Here is a 24,878-nt window from a genome sequence, read left to right as displayed (position 1 = left end):
AAACAGTGACCCAACATATGAATGCTCTGCAAGAACTTAATACTGCCACTGTTAGAAAGAACAGTGTGGGAGTGGGCTCCATAGACGTAACTTTGCGAGACCTCTTAGTGACTGGACTGCGGGATACCCTGACGAAGCAGGCCTTGTGGGAGCGCGTACGGGTGAATCTTCGCCAGACGTTTTCCAAAATAGGGAGTGAGGCGTGCACACGGGAGCAGAAGCAGGGGTGGCAGTCCCAGTGGGGAAGGCTCAGTGCACTAAAACATCTGTGAGTGCGGTGGCCAAGCCCCAATGGGTTGAAGAGATGAGAAAAGAACTGCAGGACATAAAAGGAGAGTTGGCGGAAGTTAAGAAAAAGGCTGAAGCTGCTGTGACTCGCTCTGGGGCAGAGCCCTGCCATGATTCCAGAATGTACCAACAACAGCGACCCCTCACCTGTTATGAATATGGGGAAACAGGACAAATGTCCAAGGCGAGGAAGAAACCAACCTCGCCGCCCGTTAAACTAGAGGGCTCTGAGCCGGGGGGACTCCGCTTGGAGCCAGAACAGATACGGGGGAGTAGTGGAAGTCCCACAAATTTAGTGTCTACGTGCCCGTTGATCTGGGCAGAATTCGAGGGGCGTGCTGTGCAATGTTTGGTGGATACAGGGTCCCAAGTGACCACCATGCCTGAGGCCTATTTCCGGCAACACTTCCCTGAAGCTATGAGACCTGAATGGGGAACCGTGATAAAATTGATGGTTGCCAATCAGTTGCCAATCCCGGTTGCAGGGGTAGCTTGGATGCAGGTTTCTCTCTGTGGCAAAGACCTAGGATGGAGGGGTGTGGTGCTGACTCAAGGGGAGGAGAGCCATGAACATACAGTCACGTTAGGGATGAATGTGCTAAAAGAGTTCGGAAGTCTCCTTTTCAATGAGCCCTCCCAAAAAATCCTGAAGCAATGGAGCTCCCACACCCCCCTCAGAGGAAAATCATCCAACAGCTGGTGCGGGTAGCCCAAGCCCAGAAGTCGTGCCGAGAGGGAGAAGTGCTGGGGAAAGTGATTGCACCCTCGTCAGTGAAGCTCGTGTTACTACCCAGACAAACATTAATCTCTCTGCCTGTCCGGGGTCGCATTCCCTTGGAAGGGGTGGAGATACAGATCGAGCCTTCTTTCTCGGAGCAGTTACCCTCGGGATTCTTGTTAGCCTGCTCTTTGGCTACAGTAAAAGGCGGGGCTGTTCCCATTCGGTGTGTAAACCTAGAAGATCGAGATATCACCTTGTGGCCCCGAAGTGAAGTGGCCAAGGAAATGGGTTTGCCTAAAGACATTCTGCTCTCCCAGATACTGCAACTGGAAGCTTGTTGGGGGGACTCCTGGACAGTGACAGTGATTTCAACCATGGCTACAGAGCCGGAACCTACCCTAGAGGGGCAAGTAATCCTGGAGCAGATGCGGGCCGAGCTCTCAGAGCTCACTCCGTCTCAGGTGCAGCAAGTAAAAAACTTCTTGGGATGATATAGAGAGGTGTTTGCCCGTCATGAGGATGATTTCGGTTGTACCATGGCCATTACTCACGAAATTCCAACTGGAGACTCCGCACCCATTGGGGAACGTTACCAGCAAATTCCCCCACAACTGTATCAGGAGGTGAAGACGATGTTGGGACAGATGTTGCAAAAGGTTGTCAACCGAGAGAGTCAAAGCTCATGGGCAGCTCCAATCTTTCTGGTGAGGAAAAAGGACAGCACTCTGCATTTCTGTGTGGATTATCGGAAGCTTAATGCCTGTACCATAAGGGATTCGTATCCGCTTCCCTGCATTAAAGAGTCCCTGTCTGCTCTAGGAAGAGCAAAGTAATTCTCCACGCTCGACCTGGCCAGCGGATACTGGCAGGTGCCCATGCCAGATCAGGATCGGGCGAAGACAGCTTTCATACTACCCATGGGGTTATTTCAGTTCAATCGGATGCCCTTCGGCTTGGCCAATGCCCCCGGGACTTTCCAACGGCTGATGAAGAGATGCCTGGGCGACCTGAACTTTGAAGCCACCTTGATCTACCTGGACGACATCATTGTGTATGCGGCTTCATTTGAAGAGCATCTATGACGCAGAGAGCAGATACTCAGTCGTCTCCAGAAACACGGATTAAAAGTAAAGCCGCAGAAATGCCATCTATTTCATACCCAGATTGAGTACTTGGGGCATGTAGTCTCAGCAGAAGGCGTGAGGCCATCACGGGAAAAGATCGCAGTCATACAGGACTGGCCTACTCCAGAAATGGTGAAGGATGTTCATGCATTCTTTGGCTTGACAGAATACTACCGTCGATTTGTGAAGAACTTTGCCCACTGAGCCCAGCCACTGCTGGATTTATTGAAAGGGGCGCTGTCCAGTGCAAAGAGTTGGAAGATCCACTGGCAAGAACCGCAAGAGAAGACTTTCAAGATCTCAAGAAGGCATTAACCAAGGCCCCTGTCTTGGCTTACGCGGATTTTACTCAACCGTTTATTCTCCACACTGACGGGAGTTTGCACGGACAGGGAGCTGTGTCTCAGGCGCAGGGCGGAAGAGAGAGGGTGATCGCATACGCTAGTCGGTCCCTTCACGATTCTGAACATAATCCTGACAACTACAGCTCCTTTAAGTTGGAGCTGCTCGCGTTGGTGTGGGCTATGATGGAGAGGTTTGCGGAATATTTGTCTAAGTCATAGTACGCATGGACTTCAACCCGTTGGCACATCTAGAAAATGCCAAATTATGGGCATGAGAACAGTGATGGGTGGCCAGAATGGCCAATTTAGGTATAAAATCGCCTACAAGAGAGGAGTGGAGAACAGCCATGCCGACTTTCTTTCCAGGATCCGCCATGCTGCCCTCGGACTGAGCAGAGATGAGGAGTTGGAAAATGAAGAGATTCCATGTTTCATGGAGCCCGCCAAGACTGTAGTGGCGACGCAGGAACAGCTGTGAGCAAAGACAACGGAAGGCATTTTGGGTCAATCTAGGGATGAATGGGTTCAGTTACAGCAGAAAAATACGGAGCTCACCCTACTGCGACGGTGTGTAACTCAAGGAAGATTTCCCAGTACGGCCCAGAGGGGCGCTCTGTCCCCCGGAACCCTCTGGATCCTTCGCCAGTGGGAGTGCCCACAGATGAAGAATGGGCTATTTGTCATGATCTGCTGTTTGTGTGATCAGGTAGTTCAGAGGTTAATCTGGACAGCCTCACTCAGACTCTGGGAGGCTTTTTATAGCCTCATTGTGGGCTCACTCCTTGTCGCTTATACTCAGACCCTTGGCTGAGTGTGTGACCCTAGTGTGCTTTGTGACTGTGATACTTTGTGCTTGCTTGGTTTTGATCCGGTTCTGTCCCTGTTACGAGTTCTGCCTGTTCCTTTTGTACTGCTCTGATATTCCCGTGTATGACTCTTTTGCTTTGGACCTGACTATTTTCTGACTCCCCCCTTGTACTGCGTTGCCATCTCTGTGCATGATTCATTGCTTACGTTTTGACTATTCTCTGCTTGTCCCCCTGGTACCACGCCGCCCCCTCTGTGAATGACCCTCCGTTTGTCTGATCTGAGTTTCCCTAGCCTGTACTCCAGGATTCCTGTTATAGAACTCTATTGCCATCTCCAGCAGCAGGACGCTAAGCCACGCCCCCTGTGGTCACATGATCGTAGGTCCTGGTGCTGCTAAACTACTTTCAGTGTCGCAGGTCCTGGTGTCAGAATTTTCCCTGCAGTATTGGACCCCGGGTCCCCCCGTAGTCTGGGTGAGTTATCCTGTTCAGCCGCAGCAGTCCGCCGGCGCTGACAGGATCCTGATACTATTATATCGGAAGATACAGCTCCAGACGGAGCTGGCTGCCACATGGCAAGCAGTAACACCTGAAACCCTACTTCCTGAAATTGCCCGTGAAGCACATGAAGGAGGAACACATTTTGGCCCGGAGAAAACTTTCCGGTGGTTACAATGATTCATCTACCACCCTCGACTGCAGACAGAGGTTGAGAAGGCCTGCAGGAAATGCCGGCAGTGTGAACTGGCGAAGCCGCCTGAGCAAAGGGCTCCCGTCCAAACCATAGCGACATCCGCCCCCTGGAACTCCTGATGATAGATTATCACACCATTGGCCCAGTTCACCAGGGTGACCACTTCACACAGTTTGCCGTGGTGACTCCCACTCGTGACCAAACCGCAGAGTCCGGCGCTTACTCCATCTGTAAGAATTTTATTCAGATCTACGGCTGTCACAAACGGATTCATTCGGATCGAGGTGTCTGCTTCTTGGGGAAGGTAATGGAGCAGTTGCATCACCTGTATGGCATCGACATGTCTCAGACCACTCCGTACCACCCGCAGCTTGTGAGAGATTCAATCGGACTCTGATTCAAATGCTTCGAACCCTAGAGGAAGACCGAAAAGCCTGTTGGCCTGAATATGTCTCCGAACTGGTTTGGGTGTACAATAATTGTGTACATCGAGTTACTGGCTACACCCTGCTGTTCAGTCGTGAAGGAAAAGAGATCAGCGAGCTGGAACTGGATCCTGAAGAAAAATATCCAGCCCAGGAGAGGGGGTCTCTTCTTGGTCCTAGATCACCGGCATTGTTTACAGACACTGCATCGGCTGGTGCAAACAAGAGCTAGAACACTCAGTCAGGCCCCTTGCCAGGCAGCTGAGCTTCAAGTAGGAGATCGAGTACTGGTGAGAGAGAAACGTCCTCAAAACAAACTGGAACACCGTTGGGAGAAGGAACCTTATCGGAAGTGACGAGTCAGTTCTGAGGGAACTGTTTACGAAATCCAGAGACCCTGTTTACGAAGTCTAGAGACCCAATTTGACCAGAGGAGATTCCCGAGGCCCTGGAGCCGACTCCAGCAGTTCTAGAAGAAAAAGAGGAAGAGAACGTCCTCACACCAAGCGACGGCCCTCCAGAAGAGTACATCTCTGGATCCCCCATCATACAGCCAGATTCCACCTCTCCAGAGAGCTCCACTACTCTTCCCAGCTTACGACGCTCCGAATGGTCAACAGCTGGCAAACCCCCCCGAACGTTATGAGCAAGACCAATTCGTATGGCAGAAGCGAATCCAGAGAAGGTAAAAGTTTTCTAACGCTCTCCGCAAATCTTCACCCGTAGAATGGCGAGCAAAAAGAGTGGGGGGATGTAGGAGGAAGGACCGGAACAATAAAGGCAACAGTGTCTCTGGGCCGGTACCATTGGGATTGCCACTAGTGTTGAAGGGGGACAGAGAACCTGAGCGGGACAGACCTGTGACCTTTGCTGCAAAGGGCGGGTCTGATATAAAAAGGGGGGTGCGCGGGAACCTGGGGTCTCTAGCCGGAAGACAGGAGGTGCAGGGAAGGTTTGCTCCCTACCTGTGGGTAACACTACTGACGGCAGACTGCGCTTGAGTGCGCACCCCCAACATCCATCAACAGCACCAGTGACCGCTTACTGCTGCGGGACGTTGACCCTACGCGACCACAGGCAGGAAGCGCTGAACGTACTGTGCAACGCTTGACAGCTGACAGTGCACGGCTCCCGTCGGAGACTTTGACTTTACAGCCGCGGCTGCTGCCTTGATACCGGAACTCTCCGCCTCATCCGTTGAAACAACAGCCACCAGTACCCGGACCTACAGCAGCCCACCAAAAAGTCCCAGACTCTTCTTCACCGCTAAAAGACAGTGCCTCCGGTACATCCAGGACCGCTTCCTCAATGTGACGCGCTGTCTGCGGCGCCATCGTGGGATCTTCCAACCACCTCCTTCCAGATGAGTCTGATAAGTTGAACCCTACGTATTTGTCCACGCAATACTTCTGTGCATCTTGTATATATTAACTCCCTGCGTGGAGAAAGCCTTGTTATCTTTTTCTTTGGTTATATAAAGACACCCGTTAACACTTGCTCTGCCTCCTGCTCGTCACTGCATCCAACGCACCTGCTGGTAACCTACAGCCCCATCTCGTCCTGGTATGCAGGGCCCCATACTTATAAGTGGCCCCCACCCCCATTCCTATCCTGGTATGCATGGCCCCATCAGAAAACATTAAAAAAACAAACCATTACACTTACCTACCCCGCGCTCCCTCGCAGCGTCCTGCTCCAGTGCCAGCAAATGCTTTATGCTTGTAAGCAGCGCTGAGAACAGTGAGTATTCATGAATATTTCTCTTAAGTAGCGGCACACGTGACCGCCAGTAGCAGCAGGAAGCTGGCGGCTGACACTGAAGAACAATGAATACTCACTTCCCTTTGAGTGCACAGTCCTGGCATCTGTGCTCTGCTTATGAGCAGCGCGTGACGTCCCTGCCATGCGCTGATTACAAGCATATAGCAGTTGCTGGCACCGGAGCAGGATGCTGCGAGGGAGCGCGGGGTAGGTAAGTGTAATGATTTGTTTTTTTAATGTTTTCTGATGGGGCCATGCATACCAGGATGGGGATGGGGGTGTGGGCCAATTATAAGGATGGGGCCTTGCATACCAAGACCGGGGTTGGGGGGTAATCAGATCAAGATACTATTATTAAAGAGCAATTAATATTCATTGCCCTTAAAGCCCATTGGCGTGGAATGCAGTGAATATTCATTTCTCTTTAGCAGCGGGAACAGGAGTTAGCCACAGCCACCTGCTCTAGCTTCCTGTGATCCGCTGCTCCGCCGATACCGTTCCCCCGCCTCGCCACCACAGCCAGAGCCGGTACATCCGGATAATAAGACACACCTCCCATTTTCTTCAAGCATCTTATAGTCCGAAAATTACGGTAGTTTAATTGAAACGTGAGGATAAAGGGAAATTAGTTATTATACAGAAATTCACACTTGGCCTCACTGCAAATTTAATGTTGTCGCTGATAAAAGCAAAGTTTGACTAGAAAGACTGGACCTGGTCTTGAAGGGACCATGAGACATTCAGCAGCACAGAAGGGAGAGAAGATTCATCCGATAAGATCTCAGGGATCTAGGAAGCCAACAGCATCATTACCCTCCGCTTTCTCTTATGGGCCATCATGATATTTTTCTTCAAGTGATTTTGTATCTTGTCAGCACATTCTACGTACGCTGTCATTTGACTTCCAGGGAGTAGGTGGATCTACCAGGTTGTAAGTTCTATAGAAAAGGGCTTTCAATACCCAAAGTCATTTGAACAGTTTTGGGTGGAGGAAAATGTTGTGGTCTAGAGGCAAAATGGTGATCATGGTAATACGGCCGGCCTACACCACCGATATAGTAGCCACAGCAGGTGACTGAGAGGAATCTGCGACTTCTCTGCATTCAGTGGTTACTACTCACCTGGGTAGTCATATGTAGGAATCTCCTCTTTACACCACTCATCACCCCTCACATATGTCTCTGTAGTATTAATATGAGTCAGATCTTCACCCTGAAACAAATATTGTAAGAGTCACAGACAGATGGAGAAGTCCCATCTATGATCAGCTCTAATCCTGCCATCCCCACCGTTCTTATTACACAAGTATAAAACATATAATACTGGGGGATAAAACAAGACTGAGCACAAGACCTTCACAGTCGTCTACACATCATAGGTGTCAAGGTATGCCTAGGTTACTTTAGGCAAAAACCCCGGGACCCCTGCGATGTCCCTCAGACTAGGGGAACCCTGTCTGTCCCTCTACCCAGGGTTTACACTGAAGGGGTGCCTGTCTGAGCCTCCACCCTGTCCCTGTCTCCTGTCCAGCCCTAAGCTGAACCCACCTCCCTCCACCCAGTGAGGGGACCAGACACCAGACCCCACAAATACGTATGGACAGGGGTAAAAGAAACACCACACAGTTAATACACAAGGGAATACAATAATGTGCAAGGGCAACCATATATATATATAACAGATTGGAGAAAGAACCACTGAGGGATATACTGCACCAGATATCAGACGCTCCAACACCACCACTGCTGACCGGTATTGCTAGCACTAGGCAAAAGCTATAGTCGGCGACGCCCATAGTCAGGACGAACTATTTAAAGACCAAGGGCGTGGCCCAGCCCTCAGCCAGCATGACAACCTGGTTAACCCTATCCCGACTGGAACAGAATACCCAACAGGGTATTACCGCTGTCTGCCGGACACCCTGGTGTGAAGAGTGTCCGACATGACAGTACCCCGCCTTCTACGAGGGACCTCCAGAACCTCACCATGTCGAGGACCTGGCTTGTCCGGATGGCGACGATGGAACATAGTAACCAGTCGATCAGCATGAATGTCAGAGGCCGGCACCCATGTCCTCTCCTCAGGACCATAGCCACGCCAGTGGACCAGGTACTGTAGAGTGCGACGCACAACCCTATAGTCCACCACTTTGGACACCTCAAATTCCAACGCGCCATCCACCAAGACAGGAGGTGGTGGCCCGGGGGAACCATCCACCAAACCCACGACCTTCTTTAGCAATGCTTTGTGAAATACATTATGAATCTTATACACAGCCGGCAACTCCAAACGAAATGCCACGGGGTTGATCACTGCGGAGATTCTAAATGGGCCAATGAACCTGGGACCCAACTTAAGTGACGGTATCTTGAGCTTAATGTTCCTAGTAGATAACCACACCCAATCACCCACACACAGGTCCGGACCTGGCACACGTCTGCAGTCAGCCACCCGTTTGTACCTGGAACCCACCTTCAACAAGCGCTGCTTGACTCTCCTCCAAACAGACGACAATTGAGCTCCCAACTGGTCCTCCTCAGGGACGCCAACTGAGCACCCCTGACGCAAGGTGCAAAATTGAGGATGTTGACCATACACACAAAAAAAAGGAGATTCCCCAGACGATTCCTGGCAATGGTTGTTTATTGCGAATTCTGCCAGAGGAAGAAACGCTGACCACTCTTCCTGATTGTCGGAAATAAAGCAGCGCAAGTATTGCTCCAGGTTTTGGTTCATCCACTCAGTCTGTCCATTCGACTGAGGGTGGAAAGCCGATGAATGAGATAATTTGATTCCAAGGCGAGAACAAAAAGCTCTCCAAAACTTTGCCACGAACTGCGTACCTCAATCAGACACAATGTCAGACGGGACACCATGAAGTCTGACCACCTCGCGAATTAATATCTGAGCAAGAGTCTTAGCATTGGGCAAAGACGGTAAAGCAACGAAATGTGACATTTTGGAGAACCTATCAACAATTACCAAAATGACCGAGTTCCCTGCCGAGGCGGGCAAGTCAGTAATAAAATCCATGGAAATCTCAGTCCATGGCTTACTGGGCACCCCGAGAGGCTGCAAGTTACCAGCGGGACGGGAACGAGGAGTCTTGGCCCGTGCGCACGTGGTACAGGCAGCCACATATGAGGCCACATCCTGCCGGATTTTAGGCCACCAAAAACGACGCGATACCAGTTCCAGAGTGCTCTTAACCCCTGGATGACCTGCCAGTACAGTGTCGTGATGTTCGCCCAACACTCTAGAGCGTAGATGTAGCGGCACAAAAGATGTATTAGCAGGCAACCCCGGCGGTACCACCTCCTGAGCCTCCGCAATCTCTGCCTCAATCTCTGTCGTGATGGCAGATACCACCACACCCTTTTGGAGAATAGGCACCGGCTCTTCACATAACTCTCCACCAGGAAAACACCTCGATAAAGCGTCTGCCTTAACATTCTTCGACCCAGGTCGATAGGTAACAATGAAGTTGAACCGGGTGAAGAATAATGCCCAGCGAGCCTGTCTGGAGGACAGGCGCTTAGCAGATTCTAAATAAAGCAAATTCTTATGGTCGGTTATCACAGTAATCTGATGAACAGCCCCCTCCAAGAAGTGTCGCCACTCCTCAAATGCCAATTTGATGGCCAATAGTTCCCTGTTGCCAATATCATAATTACGCTCCGCAGGCGACAGCTTCTTGGAGAAGAAGGCACACGGATGCAACTTGGCCCAAGAAGGGCCCTGAGACAGTACAGCCCCCACTCCAACCTCCGACGCATCCACCTCCACGACAAATGGTAAGGAGACATCGGGCTGCACCAGAATGGGCGCTGAGGCAAAACTATTCTTGAGGAATTCAAACGCCTGTACCACAGGCTCAGACCAGTCAGAAAAGTCGGTACCCTTCTTAGTCATGTCAGTTAGTGGTTTGGCAATCATAGAGAAGTTCTTAATAAATTTCCTATAGTAATTGGAGAAGCCAAGAAATCGCTGAAGCGCCTTAAGATTATCAGGCCGATCCCAATGTAGTACCGCCTCCACCTTTGCGGTGTCCATCTTAAAACCTGAGGCAGAGATTATATAACCCAAGAACGGTAGCTCCTGTACGAAAAACACACATTTTTCAAGCTTGACATAGAGCCTGTTCTCTCTGAGCAACTGCAGAACCTGTCTAACATGCTCTATATGTGTATCATGGTCGCGAGATGAAATGAGGATGTCGTCAAGATAAATTATAACGAACCTCCCCAACAACTGAGAGAAGACATCATTAATGAAGTGTTGAAAGACCGCCGGTGCCATAGTCAACCCAAACGGCATTACCAAACTCTCAAAGTATTGAATGCTGTCTTCCACTCATCCCCCTGACGGACTCTTATAAGATTGTACGCCCCCCTGAGGTCCAGTTTGGAGAACCACCTGGCACCAACCACTTGGTTGAATAAATCGGGTATAAGTGGCATAGGGTAAGGATCACGGACCGTAATCTGGTTGAGTTCTCTGAAATCCAGACACGGGCGTAAACCGCCATCCTTCTTTTTAACAAAGAAGCCAGCAGCCAGAGGAGAAGAGGAAGGTCTAATATGACCCTTGCTCAGGCTATCCGCAATATATTCCTTGAGAGCTAGCCTCTCGGGACCTGAGATATTAAACATTCTAGCTTTAGGTAACTTGGCCCCTGGTTTCAACCTAATAGCACAGTCATAGGGGCGATGCGGTGGTAGTTCCGAACAACCCTTCTCAGAAAATACATCCGCATAATCCAGCAACGGCTCCGGAATATTGGGGGTCAAAGCGGAAATACATGTAGCCAGGCACCTCTCCTGACACTCCCTGCTCCACTGAATTATGTCCTGGGTCTTCCAATCAATAACAGGATTATGCATTGACAACCATGGAAAGCCCAGAACCATCTGAGCCGGTAAGTTATTAAGCACCTTACAAGGTACCTGCTCTGAGTGTAATACTCCGATGTGGAGTTGTATATCCAACACACACTCTGTGATCTCCCCTTGAGACAACGGGGAAGCATTGATGGTAACCACCCGGATGGGGTTCGGCAATTTCTCCACCGGAAATCCCGCTGTATGCGCGAACCTCTCATCAATGAGATTGGCAGCTGAGCCACTATCAATAAATACTGTAATAGAGAGCATTTGCCCCCCCAAGTACCACCCTAGCAGGGAGCATACACTGGGAAACCATGACGGAGGATACACAAAGGCTCAGACAAGACTCCTCCAAACCCTCTGAGCCTATCAGTTTTCCGCCGGCGCGCCCTTCTTAGGTACCAGAAGGCAAGCGTTAATAAAATGTCCTCCTTTGCCACAAAAAAAACAGAGCCCCTGCCTTCTGTGCCAAGGACGTTTAGGCTTGTTACTCGGTGACTGTGCTATACCAGCGATCTGCATGGGTTCCACGGATTCACCCGCGGCAACCTCACCGACCACTCCCCCACCTCCCGGAGGCAACGAAACCAGCGCCCCCTGACGGAGACGTCGGTCTATGCGTACTACAAGTGCCATCGCAGCCTCCAGAGAGGCGGGAGTCTCGTACATTAGGAGAGTCTGTTTAACCCTTCCAGAAACCCCATGCAAAAATTGACTTCTAAGCGCAGGGTCATTCCACTGCGTGTCCACCGCCCAGCGCCGGAATTCCGTGCAGTAATCCTCAGCTGGTCGATCACCCTGTAGCAGTGAGCGTATCTTAGACTCTGCTAAGTTTAATCTATCCGGATCGTCATAGATCAAACCCAGAGCAGAGAAAAAAAAATCTACAGATTCAAATGCCGGTGAGTCTGAAGGGAGTGAAAAGGCCCAGGCCTGTGGGTCACCACTCAGCAAAGAAATCACCAAGCCCACGCGTTGAGCCTCATTACCTGAGGAATGTGGACGCATACGGAAATACAATTTGCATGATTCACGAAACACCGTGAACTTACCACGATCACCAGCAAATCGTTCAGGAAGGGGAAACTTGGGCTCAGCTGCCCTGGCTGCAGCCTCAGCAGGTACTGCAGGAGCTGACAGGCCTTGTTGCTGGACCGCCCCCCTGAGTTCAGTGACCTGTATGGATAGAGCCTCCAGCTGCTTGGTTAGGGAAAGTATAGGATCCATAGTAAGTAACCCCTATATTCCCTATCTATACCTTTTTTTTTTTTTTTTTCTCTCACTTTATTATTTGGGCCGACTATAATGTCAAGGTATGCCTAGGTTACTTTAGGCAAAAACCCCGGGACCCCTGCGATGTCCCTCAGACTAGGGGAACCCTGTCTGTCCCTCTACCCAGGGTTTACACTGAAGGTGTGCCTGCCTGAGCCTTCACCCTGTCCCTGTCTCCTGTCCAGCCCTAAGCTGAACCCACCTCCCTCCACCCAGTGAGGGGACCAGACACCAGACCCCACAAATACGTATGGACAGGGGTAAAAGAAACACCACACAGTTAATACACAAGGGAATACAATAATGTGCAAGGGCAACCAAATATATATATAACAGATTGGAGAAAGAACCACTGAGGGATATACTGCACCAGATATCAGACGCTCCAACACCACCACTGCTGACCGGTATTGCTAGCACTAGGCAAAAGCTATAGTCGGCGACGCCCATAGTCAGGACGAACTATTTAAAGACCAAGGGCGTGGCCCAGCCCTCAGCCAGCATGACAACCTGATTAACCCTATCCCGACTGGAACAGAATACCCAACAGGGTATTACCGCTGTCTGCCGGACACCCTGGTGTGAACAGTGTCCGACATGACAATAGGGGAGATCTCCTGACACCTTCTCTCCATCTACCTGATGATCCTGAGGAGCTCTGGGATCTTCTTGTTTACAGTCCTGTGGAAGAAGAGGACGGGGACATCTCTCTGGTGTTGTCCTCTTACTGGATAGATCTGGAGGAAACACATACAGGGACTGAATTCATTCTCTACATACAGATAATTATAGGCCGTGTGTATTTAGTCCTGTCTATTACCTGGTGATGTGAGGGGCTGGGGAACCTCCATTATGACGTTCTTGTACAGATCTCTGTGTCCTTCTAAATACTCCCACTCCTCCATGGAGAAATAGACAGCGACATCCTGACACCTTATAGGAACCTGACACATACAATGATACCGTCATCCCCCGATCCCTTCATAGTGTTACTGTATAATGTCCCAGCATTCCCAGCAGTGTCACCTCTCCAGTCAGCAGCTCAATCATCTTGTAGATGAGGTCTAGGATCTTCTGGTCATTGATGTCCTCAGGGATCAGGGGGTGAGGTGGAGGCCCCGTGATTGGGCTCAGGGGTCTTCCACATCCTTCAGACACAGGGTCCTGACAGCGATCACTAGAGGTCTTCTTCACCACTGTGTAATCCTGGTAAGGGAGGGACACATTAATAAATCTCACTACAGACATTTCCAGAGTCCTCACCTCTCCAGTTCTGTCCATCTGTTATTCCCATAGATAACAATGATGTAATGTGACGTCATCAGAATCTCTCACCTCTCCAGTGAGACGGAAGAGGATCTCTAGGGTGAGGTGCAACATCCTCTCCGCCATCTTGTCTCTGTCCATATCCATCCTTGATGGGTAAATCAGGAAAATTCTCTTCTGTAGAAGATCTTCACTGAGAGGATCCGATATTGTAGAGACCTGAATGAGAGGAAGATGATCCGATGTAACACCATAAGAATCCTGTGTAATAATACAATTACTGGAGATAATAAGGGAAACATAGGAGGAGATTTATTATCTTACAGGGTTTAGTTTTCTTCCCTGACATCTACTAATAAAACCTATATATTTAGGCCACAGACAACAAGCAGTTTCCTCCTCGGAGTCGGCAGCTGAACACGTTCCTCATAGACTCATCTTCCATAACGCTAATTCTCGTCTCATTACCGACACTGGAATCGGCATTAGCAATACTGCAGGAGAGATTCATTACACGCGACATGAGAAATAACTCCTTCATGATGAGGACGACATCTTCATCTTCTACTGCGGCTCTAGAGACAGATTTGGCCAGAGTCGGTCACTGCCTCCATCCCCACCGGCCGTCTATATGAAGGTTTCCCGTCTTCCCCGCACTGGAATCTTCTCTCACGTTAGATCTCAGCTCTGAGTCACACACAGAAGTTTGAGGCTTTTAGAAAAGATTTTTTGTTTCTACAAACACAACGGACAGAAATGATCTGATCCCAAAGTCTCCATGTACAGTGATTTATGGGGTTTATTTCTGGCCTTAGACTTTCCCATATTACAAGATGGATGTGAAGACTTTTCTGCCCAATGATGATATAAGTATTCTCGGAGTGACGCCTTTATAACCAGATAATAGTATGTTTGCAGCTTGCAGAGCACAGCGGCTCCTTCTTCAGGCTCCTGTAACAATCCAGTCTCTCTCAGCACTGACAGCTTCTATGGCTGCTCTGAAGATAAAACTATTTTTTGTGGTAAAATGTAATTATTTTTTCCTCATCGCCCAATGGTATAAAATTCTGGGAGAAAGATGAGTAATTGAGAGGTGGGGGGTGTAACATGGCGCCTCTTATTGGGGGCTCTGATAATGTGACCCCCTAACACCATAAGAGCAGACTCTGCCCGGTCAGACGGCGCTCCTTCCCTCCTGTGTCCGGCCCCTTATGGGGTATCGGCACTCAGGGGAAATTGTGGAACAAGTGGTTTCTGTTTTCTCCTCTTCTCCCGTGTGATAATTACAGACTTGGGGACGGAGCGACATTTTAGTGGGAACATTTCATTCCTCCGCTCAATGTTACACAATTCTGTGACCCCCTGAGGGTTAATAATCCTCCCTGCCCCCTAGATGAGCCCCCCAGAGGTGGAGGGGGTAACATGGGGCCACTTGTGGGGTCTCTGCTGTTCTGTTGTCAGCGCTCTTCACACGTCACACGGCGTCCGCCGTCTATCCCCGCCACAATGGCGCCCCTTCCCTCCCGAGCCTGTGGGGTATCAGCCCTCAGGAGACACGGCGCACTGTGCGGCCTCAGCGCTCCTGTCACCTTTAGGACAATGATACATTGGGGGGAAAGTCACATTTCTGTGAGGAAAACAGTAAAATTGTCATTTCTTCCTTCCACATTGCTGAAATTCCTGTCACACTGTCCGAAATCAGAGATTGTCCTGTCAGAAAGGAGAAGACAGGGAGCGAAAGGGTTAATAGGACTCACAGGAGGAACCGGCCCAGAAAGCAGAAGGTCCAGGAGCGTCCGCCACATATATGACTGCTCTGTGCACACAGGACCTGTGACGAGGTCACAGGAGGGGAGGAGTCAGGGGTCACATGATCAGGGGCCTCAGTGTGTGCAGGACTCTGCTGTGCGGGTTGTCATGGTTCTGGATGAGGGGAAGTTTCTGTGTGGGGTCAGGAGGGGTTTACAGGGTGGATGTAGCAGAGCCGTGTGTACGAGGTGTACGGAGCGGAGCCGCGTGTGTACGAGGTGTACGGAGCAGAGCCGTGTGTGTACGAGGTGTACGGAGCGGAGCCGCGTGTGTACGAGGTGTACGGAGCGGAGCCGCGTGTGTACGAGGTGTACGGAGCGGAGCCGCGTGTGTACGAGGTGTACGGAGCGGAGCCGCGTGTGTACGAGGTGTACGGAGCGGAGCCGCGTGTGTACGAGGTGTACGGAGCGGAGCCGCGTGTGTACGAGGTGTACGGAGCGGAGCCGCGTGTGTACGAGGTGTACGGAGCGGAGCCGCGTGTGTACGAGGTGTACGGAGCGGAGCCGCGTGTGTACGAGGTGTACGGAGCGGAGCCGCGTGTGTACGAGGTGTACGGAGCGGAGCCGCGTGTGTACGAGGTGTACGGAGCGGAGCCGCGTGTGTACGAGGTGTACGGAGCGGAGCCGCGTGTGTACGAGGTGAGCGGAGCCGCGTGTGTACGAGGTGAGCGGAGCCGCGTGTGTACGAGGTGAGCGGAGCCGCGTGTGTACGAGGTGAGCGGAGCCGCGTGTGTACGAGGTGAGCGGAGCCGCGTGTGTACGAGGTGAGCGGAGCCGCGTGTGTACGAGGTGTACGGAGCGGAGCCGCGTGTGTACGAGGTGTACGGAGCGGAGCCGCGTGTGTACGAGGTGTACGGAGCGGAGCCGCGTGTGTACGAGGTGTACGGAGCGGAGCCGCGTGTGTACGAGGTGAGCGGAGCCGCGTGTGTACGAGGTGTACGGAGCGGAGCCGCGTGTGTACGAGGTGTACGGAGCGGAGCCGCGTGTGTACGAGGTGTACGGAGCGGAGCCGCGTGTGTACGAGGTGTACGGAGCTGAGCCGCGTGTGTACGGGGTGTACGGAGCTGAGCCGCGTGTGTACGGGGTGTACGGAGCTGAGCCGCGTGTGTACGAGGTGTACGGAGCGGAGCCGCGTGTGTACGAGGTGTACGGAGCGGAGCCGCGTGTGTACGAGGTGTACGGAGCGGAGCCGCGTGTGTACGGGGTGTACGGAGCTGAGCCGCGTGTGTACGGGGTGTACGGAGCTGAGCCGCGTGTGTACGAGGTGTACGGAGCGGAGCCGCGTGTGTACGAGGTGTACGGAGCGGAGCCGCGTGTGTACGAGGTGTACGGAGCGGAGCCGCGTGTGTACGAGGTGTACGGAGCGGAGCCGCGTGTGTACGAGGTGTACGGAGCGGAGCCGCGTGTGTACGAGGTGTACGGAGCGGAGCCGCGTGTGTACGAGGTGTACGGAGCGGAGCCGCGTGTGTACGGGGTGTACGGAGCGGAGCCGCGAGTGTACGAGGTGTACGGAGCGGAGCCGCGTGTGTACGAGGTGTAAGGAGCGGAGCCGTGTGTGTACGAGGTGTAAGGAGCGGAGCCGCGTGTGTACGAGGTGTAAGGAGCGGAGCCGTGTGTGTACGAGGTGTTCGGAGCGGAGCCGCGAGTGTACGAGGTGTACGGAGCGGAGCCGTGTGTGTACGAGGTGTTCGGAGCGGAGCCGTGTGTGTACGAGGTGTAAGGAGCGGAGCCGCGAGTGTACGAGGTGTACGGAGCGGAGCCGTGTGTGTACGAGGTGTTCGGAGCGGAGCCGCGAGTGTACGAGGTGTAAGGAGCAGAGCCGTGTGTGTACGAGGTGTTCGGAGCGGAGCCGCGAGTGTACGAGGTGTACGGAGCGGAGCCGTGTGTGTACGAGGTGTAAGGAGCAGAGCCGTGTGTGTACGAGGTGTAAGGAGCGGAGCCGCGAGTGTACGATGTGTACGGAGCGGAGCCGTGTGTACGAGGTGTTCGGAGCGGAGCCGTGTGTATACAGGGTGTACGGAGCGGAGCCCTGTGTGTACGAGGTGTACGGAGCGGAGCCGTGTGTGTACGAGGTGTACGGAGCGGAGCCGCGTGTGTACGAGGTGTAAGGAGCAGAGCCGTGTGTGTACGAGGTGTACGGAGCAGAGCCGTGTGTATACAGGGTGTACGGAGTGGAGCCCTGTGTGTACGAGGTGTACGGAGCGGAGCCGTGTGTGTACGAGGTGTACGGAGCGGAGCCGTGTGTGTACAAGGTGTACGGAGCGGAGCCGTGTGTGTACGAGGTGTAAGGAGCAGAGCCGTGTGTGTACGAGGTGTACGGAGCAGAGCCGTGTGTATACATGGTGTACGGAGCGGAGCCCTGTGTGTACGAGGTGTACGGAGCGGAGCCGTGTGTGTACGAGGTGTAAGGAGCAGAGCCGTGTGTGTACGAGGTGTAAGGAGCAGAGCCGTGTGTGTACGAGGTGTACGGAGCAGAGCCGCGTGTGTACGAGGTGTAAGGAGCAGAGCCGTGTGTGTACGAGGTGTACGGAGCAGAGCCGTGTGTATACAGGGTGTACGGAGCGGAGCCCTGTGTGTACGAGGTGTACGGAGCGGAGCCGTGTGTGTACGAGGTGTACGGAGCGGAGCCGTGTGTGTACAAGGTGTACGGAGCGGAGCCGTGTGTGTACGAGGTGTAAGGAGCAGAGCCGTGTGTGTACGAGGTGTACGGAGCAGAGCCGTGTGTATACATGGTGTACGGAGCGGAGCCCTGTGTGTACGAGGTGTACGGAGCGGAGCCGTGTGTGTACGAGGTGTAAGGAGCAGAGCCGTGTGTGTACGAGGTGTACGGAGAGGAGCCGTGTGTGTACGGGGTGTACGCAGCGGAGCCGTGTGTGTATGAGCTGTACGGAGCGGAGCCCTGTATGTACGAGGTGTACGGAACGGAGCCCTGTGTGTACGAGGTGTACGGAGCGGAGCTGTGTGTGTACGAGGTGTACGGAGCGGAGCACTGTGTGTACGAGGTGTGCGGACCGGAGCCGTGTGTACGAGGTGTACAGAGCAGAGCCGTGTGTGTACGTGGTGTACGGAGCGAAGCTGTGTGTGTAGGTAAGCGTGGCCGATGGTGCAGTGGGTCCACATCCACCAGTGTTACACCAAGTAACTGTGCACACCTCACAACTTTTGAAGCACAGAAAGAGGCACAGAGCATGCGACGCGCATAGCAGCAAACTTTGGCCTCACCCTAATCCATGGCCATTTAGCACTGCTTTCTCCCCCGGCAGGAGGGGTTGTCAGAGGGGCGCTGGTAGTGAGGGAAATTCAGCAGACGCCTGAGACTGCAGGGTGTAGACCCAAATCCGGGACTGTCCGCTGTATCCGGGACAGTTGGGACTAGAGATGAGCAGATGGATTCATAGGTCTCTGGTCCAGCGTGCGTGGGACCTGGGGATTATTTTTTGTGCCGTCATTCACAGTCGGAGCCTCCAGAACGTTCTCCTCTTTATGTAGCGTCACTATACGACATCCAGCTTATTTGTGCCTGTAAGGCCGTGTTCACACACTGCAGAAATACGGTGTTTTTTGTTTTCTGCAGGATCCGCACCATCTACAATAACGATCTTCTCCCCCTTATTTGATGCGTTCTTGGTGCAGATGTGAAGCCGCGGTTTTAATGCGCTTTTTAGAGGACAGAAAAGCTTTGATTCTGCACTTAATAAAGTTTCTGCAGTTTTTTACCCGCGATTTTATTAGAGAGAAAAGCCCCAAATCCGCACAGATCAGCCGCGTCCTCGGGCGCACAGCGGGCGCCTTTTATGGTAAAGTAGTTTTTATTAAGGATTTATTTACATAAATGAGGTAAAGAAAAAGGGGAGACAGATTATAAATACCCAGTAATACAGACGAGAACAAAACAACAGCAATAAAGAGAAATGTAAAGTCATGAAAGATAGAGGCAGAATAAAGGGGAGAAAGGGTTAAGGAGGAGAACGGGGAAGGAAAAATAGGATTTTTAACCCCTTCGAGACCTTACCCTTTTTCATTTTTGCATTTCTGTTTTTCGCCCCCCCTTCTTCCCACAGCCATAACTTTTTTATGTTTCCGTCAGTATGGCCATGTTAGGCTAGTTTCACACTTGCTTTTTTTTGCAGCGCGTTTTTCCCGCAAAAAAACGCATTAAAAAAACGCATACAAATGCATACAAACGCTGCGTTTTTTTCAAGCATTTTTATGCGCATGCAGGAAAAAAACGCAGCGTTTTTGCGCGTTTGTATGCGTTTTTTGTGCGTTAGCGTTTTTTTACAGATTTTGGAAAAACCCCACAAAAATGAAAAAACAACCATTCAACAACACACAAGACCAATGGGACTTCATTGTGGGTGTGGTATGTTAATATATAGACCCTGTCTACAGTATTCTTCACATTTGCTTGATTCTTCTCGTGACCATGGATCTGCGCTGGAAGAGTTTTCACTTCAACTTGGATTTGGACATCGCGATGGCTCAGGCGTATGCAGTTGCTTGCCATGAACAAAGGAAGAGAGAGAGGCAGCGAAGACGGCGGCGTATGTGGATACATCCGATTGTTGAACTCCGGGAGAGCCGTGGGGCATACCACACCCTCTACAGCGAGCTACAGGCAAACCCGGAGAAATTTACAGATTATATCAGGATGTCCCACGAAAGTTTCATGGATTTGCTTGCTCGTGTCCAACAATCCATCCGGAGACAGGACACACAGCTCCGTCGTGCGATTCCTCCTGAGGAACGGCTACTGGTGACATTACGGTATGTTTTAAAAACCAAGGGGTGCGGTCTGATGTTTTTTTTTTAAATTTAGTATTCAAAACCTTGGGTAATTAGTTTTCGTGAATGTACTAATATTTTATTTTATAGTTTTTTAAAATAATATTCATAAATATTAATTTTACTTCTTTGTCTGTTCACAGATTCCTGGCGACTGGAGAAACCCTATCTTCACTACACTTCCAGTACCGTATTGGAATCTCTACCTTGTCTGGAATTGTTGCTGACACCTGCCGGGCTCTCTGGAATGTTCTTTGCCCAGAATTTATGCCCCTGCCCACCGCTGAAAAGTGGATGGAAATTGCTGACAAATTCTGGACAGTATGCAATTTTCCCAACTGTTTGGGAGCTGTTGATTGGAAACACATACGGATCATCAAACCCCAAAGAACGGGATCTGAGTACTATAATTACAAAAAGTACTTTTCAATAGTACTCATTGCGATTGCGGATGCCGGATGTATGTTTGTAGCAGTGGACATTGGAGCATTTGGCCGTGGTAATGACTCACAGGCTTTTAAAAACTCAGACATGGGCCGGAGGTTGTATGGCAACCAATTTAATTTCCCTATGCCACGGCCTCTTCCTCACACCGAAGCTCCGCCACTGCCCTTTGTAATGGTTGGCGATGAGGCTTTTCAAATGTGCGGAAACTTACTGAAACCCTACTCCAGCCGGGACTTGGACCACACCAAAAAAATATTTAATTACAGGCTGACCAGGGCCAGAAGAACTGTCGAGTGTGCTTTTGGGATTCTTGTTTCCAGATGGCGAATTCTGGGCACGGCCATTAATCTTAAACTTGAAACAGTCGATGAGGTGGTGAAGGCCTGTGTGGTTCTACATAACTTTGTGATGGCTAAAGAGCACCCGACCTTTGAACTGGACGATGATGCTCCTAACCCATTGCCTGAATTCACTCAGCACACTCTCAGGTCATCCGTTGAAGTTGGCCAAATGAGGGACCAATTTGCGGCCTACTTTATTTCTGATGTAGGACGGGTGCACTGGCAAGATGAAATGGTGTAATGTTTTTGTTTGTTTATGGTAATAAAAATCCTTATTTGATACCATTACTGAGTGCACTATATTTTTTAAACTCCAATTAAATAAAAAACTTCCCATGTATAACTGAATTTTTTTATGTTCACACACCTGGGCAGGTAAATACACATATGAGTTAAAATGCAGCATTGCTAGTCTGCGTGAAATATATTGGAACGAGCAAAGCTGCAGGCCATGAATCAGGAAACCATTTTTTTTCAAGAGAAAATTGTGCAACTAGTTTAAAACAAAGTATGTGATTTTCTCAAAACACAACCCTCAAAACCCAACCCCAATGAAAGTCCATGGGGAATACAAGTCAGCATTGAGTGGATGAATGTAATCTGCTCCATTACAAGTTATTACACTAGGCCTTGGAATGACTATACTAGGCCGTGGTATTTCAAATATGAGTATAGTAGGCCTTGGGCCTACTAGTATAGTCATATGTGAAATACCACGGCCTAGTATAGTCATAACAAGGCCTACTCGATTTTTGCCAACTAGGATCTTGTTTCACGAAAAACAAACGGGTGAAACTTGACAAGTTTCAACAGTTTGTTTTTCATGAAACCAGATTCTAGTTGGTAAAACTAGAGTTATTACACTAGGCCTTGGAATGACTATACTAGGCCGTGGTATTTCAAATATGAGTATAGTAGGCCTTGGGCCTACTAGTATAGTCATATGTGAAATACCACGGCCTAGTATAGTCATAACAAGGCCTACTCGATTTTTGCCAACTAGGATCTTGTTTCACGAAAAACAAACGGGTGAAACTTGACAAGTTTCAACAGTTTGTTTTTCATGAAACCAGATTCTAGTTGGTAAAACTAGAGTTATTACACTAGGCCTTGGAATGACTATACTAGGCCGTGGTATTTCAAATATGAGTATAGTAGGCCTTGGGGCTAGTAGTATAGTAATATGTGAAATACCACGGCCTAGTATAGTCATACCAAGGCCTACTGTAATAACTCGATTTTTAACAACTAGCATCTTGTTTCACAAAAAACAAACTGGTGAAACTAGAAAGAAACTTATTTTTAAGACAAGTTTCAACAGTTTGTTTTTCATGAAACCAGATCCAAGTTGGTAAAACTCGAGTTATTACACTAGGCCTTGGTATGACTATACTAGTCCGTGTTATTTCACATATGACTATACTAGGCCTTGGGTTGGTTTTTAACATGTATTTACCCATCAGTGTGTGTTAGCGGCGCAAACAACATTAATGAAACTTATTAATGGTGAACCACAAATGTAAATTTATTTTTTATCACAAAAATAAACCAAAAAATTATTTTTTCCGGCGTTTGGGGGCAGATGGTTTCAATTTGGGGGTGTGCAGGGAATATGCAACACTTGCAGTTGAAGACGGTGTTTGAGGGGAAGGGGCAACAAAACTTGTGGGGGAAGGTAGTCCAGCTAAGGGAATTAAACTAGGAACACTTGGAGGAGAGGAAATCTGTTCAGGTACATTAGTTGTAATGGCATGTCGCCGTAGGCTTGTGTGCCTGGACCGACTTTGGCCCAATGCCCGCCTTGATAGATTTCGCCTTGAACTAGGGGCAAATATGGAATGTAGGTCCCCCGTCTGCTGGTATGGCTGCTGCTGCTGAGGTGGCGGCTGCTGCTGCTGAGGTGGCGGCTGCTGCTGAGGTGGCGGCTGCTGCTGAGGTGGCTGCTGCTGCTGAGGTGGTTGCTGCTGCTGAGGTGGTTGCTGCTGCTGCTGAGGTGGCTGCTGCTGCTGCTGAGGTGGCTGCTGCTGCTGCTGAGGTGGCTGCTGCTGAGGTGGCTGCTGCTGCTGAGGTGGCTGCTGCTGCTGCTCTTCGTTGTCAGTGCTCGTCCTTGCAGGAGGACTGGTGGCGGCAGTGATGGTCCAGGTTTGCAGAGTGGTGGTGGCAGGGCTACTACATGTTGTTGTAGCGGCAGGGCTGTTCCATGTTTGCCTAGTGGTGGCTGAGCTCCACGCATGCATGGGAGTGGCGGTGGTGCTCCAGACAGGAGCAGCGCTTGCCATGGTGGTGTCGGTGAAGTGACCAGCTGCACTCAGACTTGTGGTGGTGTAACGGTGGGTGTCCTGGCTTTGAATAGAGGTGTCCGTGCAGTGGTATGCAGCACAAGTCGGTAGTGAGGTGAAGCGAGTCAATGGTGGCACAGGTGGAAAGGACACCACTGACTGCTGACCGTACCGATTATGCTGCATAGCCTGCAAGAAAGCATTGTTGCAGGCCTGCAGCACATTCAGCTGTTGATCAGGACTAAGGTGTTCCGCCATGCCCTTTTCAATCTTACTAAAAAAATGGTGTGCTGGTCTGTTGAGGTCGGCCTCCAGACGGTCAAGGCGCTGTTCTACAGAATTGAAGCGGTGTTCAAAGTGGTTAAAACCACGTTCCATGAGTGCAAAACCGCTTTCAACTCTGTCGGACAGTGACTTGAGGCTGGAATTAAATGTCTCGCTCAAATGCATAAACTCGGGCAAGACATTCCTGTCCAAGGCCCTCTGCCGCTGGCGGGTAGTGCCCGCATAACCAGTGGCAGAGACCTGGGACAGGGGAACACCTGATGGCCCAGCTTCCTGGTCACCAGCTGTGTGTGTGGTTGACCTGCAAGGTGCTTCCTGGCTGTCGGATGGCTGGGACGGGTCAGAGGACGTCCGAGGAAGGACCGCTCCAGGGCTAGGTTGCAGGGTGCTGCTCCAGGTGTTGTGGAAGAAAGGAAAATCATTACTACCATGCCTGTACAAGAAGCATCAGCTGTGGATTAGAAAAACACAGATTAATAAAAATAAAAACCCAAAATTTATAATACTTACGATCTCGTGGCAAGGACCGGTCTTAGGAACTGCAACGCGTGATAGTGACGGTATCTAGTTCTGGTCCTTGACGCAGATCCACTGCGAACCTGGCCCTCAGCACGAACATCACTGTTGAAGCGGTCCTTGATCGAACGCCAACGTGTTCGGACTTTGTCCACTGTTGATAAAAAAAAAACAGTGCCGTCAAGGACAACAGTCACTGCGGCACAATGTAGCAATACAATACTCAAAGCAGTCACTGTAGACCCCGATGACACTGTTGGGTTTCCTGCTAGAATATGCCTAGCACGAAACCCAACAGTGCCGTCAAGGACAACAGTCACTGCGGCACAATGTAGCAATACAATACTCAAAGCAGTCACTGTAGACCCCGATGACACTGTTGGGTTTCCTGCTAGAATATGCCTAGCACGAAACCCAACAGTGCCGTAAAGGACAACAGTCACTGCGGCACAATGTAGCAATACAATACTCAAAGCAGTCACTGTAGACCCCGATGACACTGTTGGGTTTCCTGCTAGAATACACCTAGCACGAAACCCAACAGTGCCGTCAAGGACAACAGTCACTGCGGCACAATGTAGCAATACAATACTCAAAGCAGTCACTGTAGACCCCGATGACACTGTTGGGTTTCCTGCTAGAATACGCCTAGCACGAAACCCAACAGTGCCGTCAAGGACAACAGTCACTGCGGCACAATGTAGCAATACAATACTCAAAGCAGTCACTGTAGACCCCGATGACACTGTTGGGTTTCCTGCTAGAATATGCCTAGCACGAAACCCAACAGTGCCGTCAAGGACAACAGTCACTGCGGCACAATACAG

General features: G+C 50.6%; 1 protein-coding gene across 1 annotated transcript in view; it reads right to left on the bottom strand.

The window, feature by feature from the left end:
• Positions 1–24,878, bottom strand: part of LOC141076212 (oocyte zinc finger protein XlCOF8.4-like) — a 35,315-nt gene that overhangs the window by 7,827 nt on the left and 2,610 nt on the right. Inside the window, exons 2-6 of the mRNA XM_073563568.1 lie at positions 13,660–13,809; positions 13,351–13,530; positions 13,145–13,268; positions 12,964–13,061; positions 7,288–7,378 (exon numbers count right to left, since the gene is read on the bottom strand). Coding sequence (XP_073419669.1) covers positions 7,288–7,378; positions 12,964–13,061; positions 13,145–13,268; positions 13,351–13,530; positions 13,660–13,809 — 643 coding nt within the window. The remainder of the gene's footprint in view (positions 1–7,287; positions 7,379–12,963; positions 13,062–13,144; positions 13,269–13,350; positions 13,531–13,659; positions 13,810–24,878) is intronic.

This window comes from Dendrobates tinctorius, unplaced genomic scaffold (assembly GCF_039654945.1).
Source record: "Dendrobates tinctorius isolate UK_male_01 unplaced genomic scaffold, ASM3965494v1 ptg000395l, whole genome shotgun sequence".
Classification (NCBI taxonomy): domain Eukaryota; kingdom Metazoa; phylum Chordata; class Amphibia; order Anura; family Dendrobatidae; genus Dendrobates; species Dendrobates tinctorius.
This window is presented reverse-complemented; position numbering and strand designations above follow the sequence as displayed.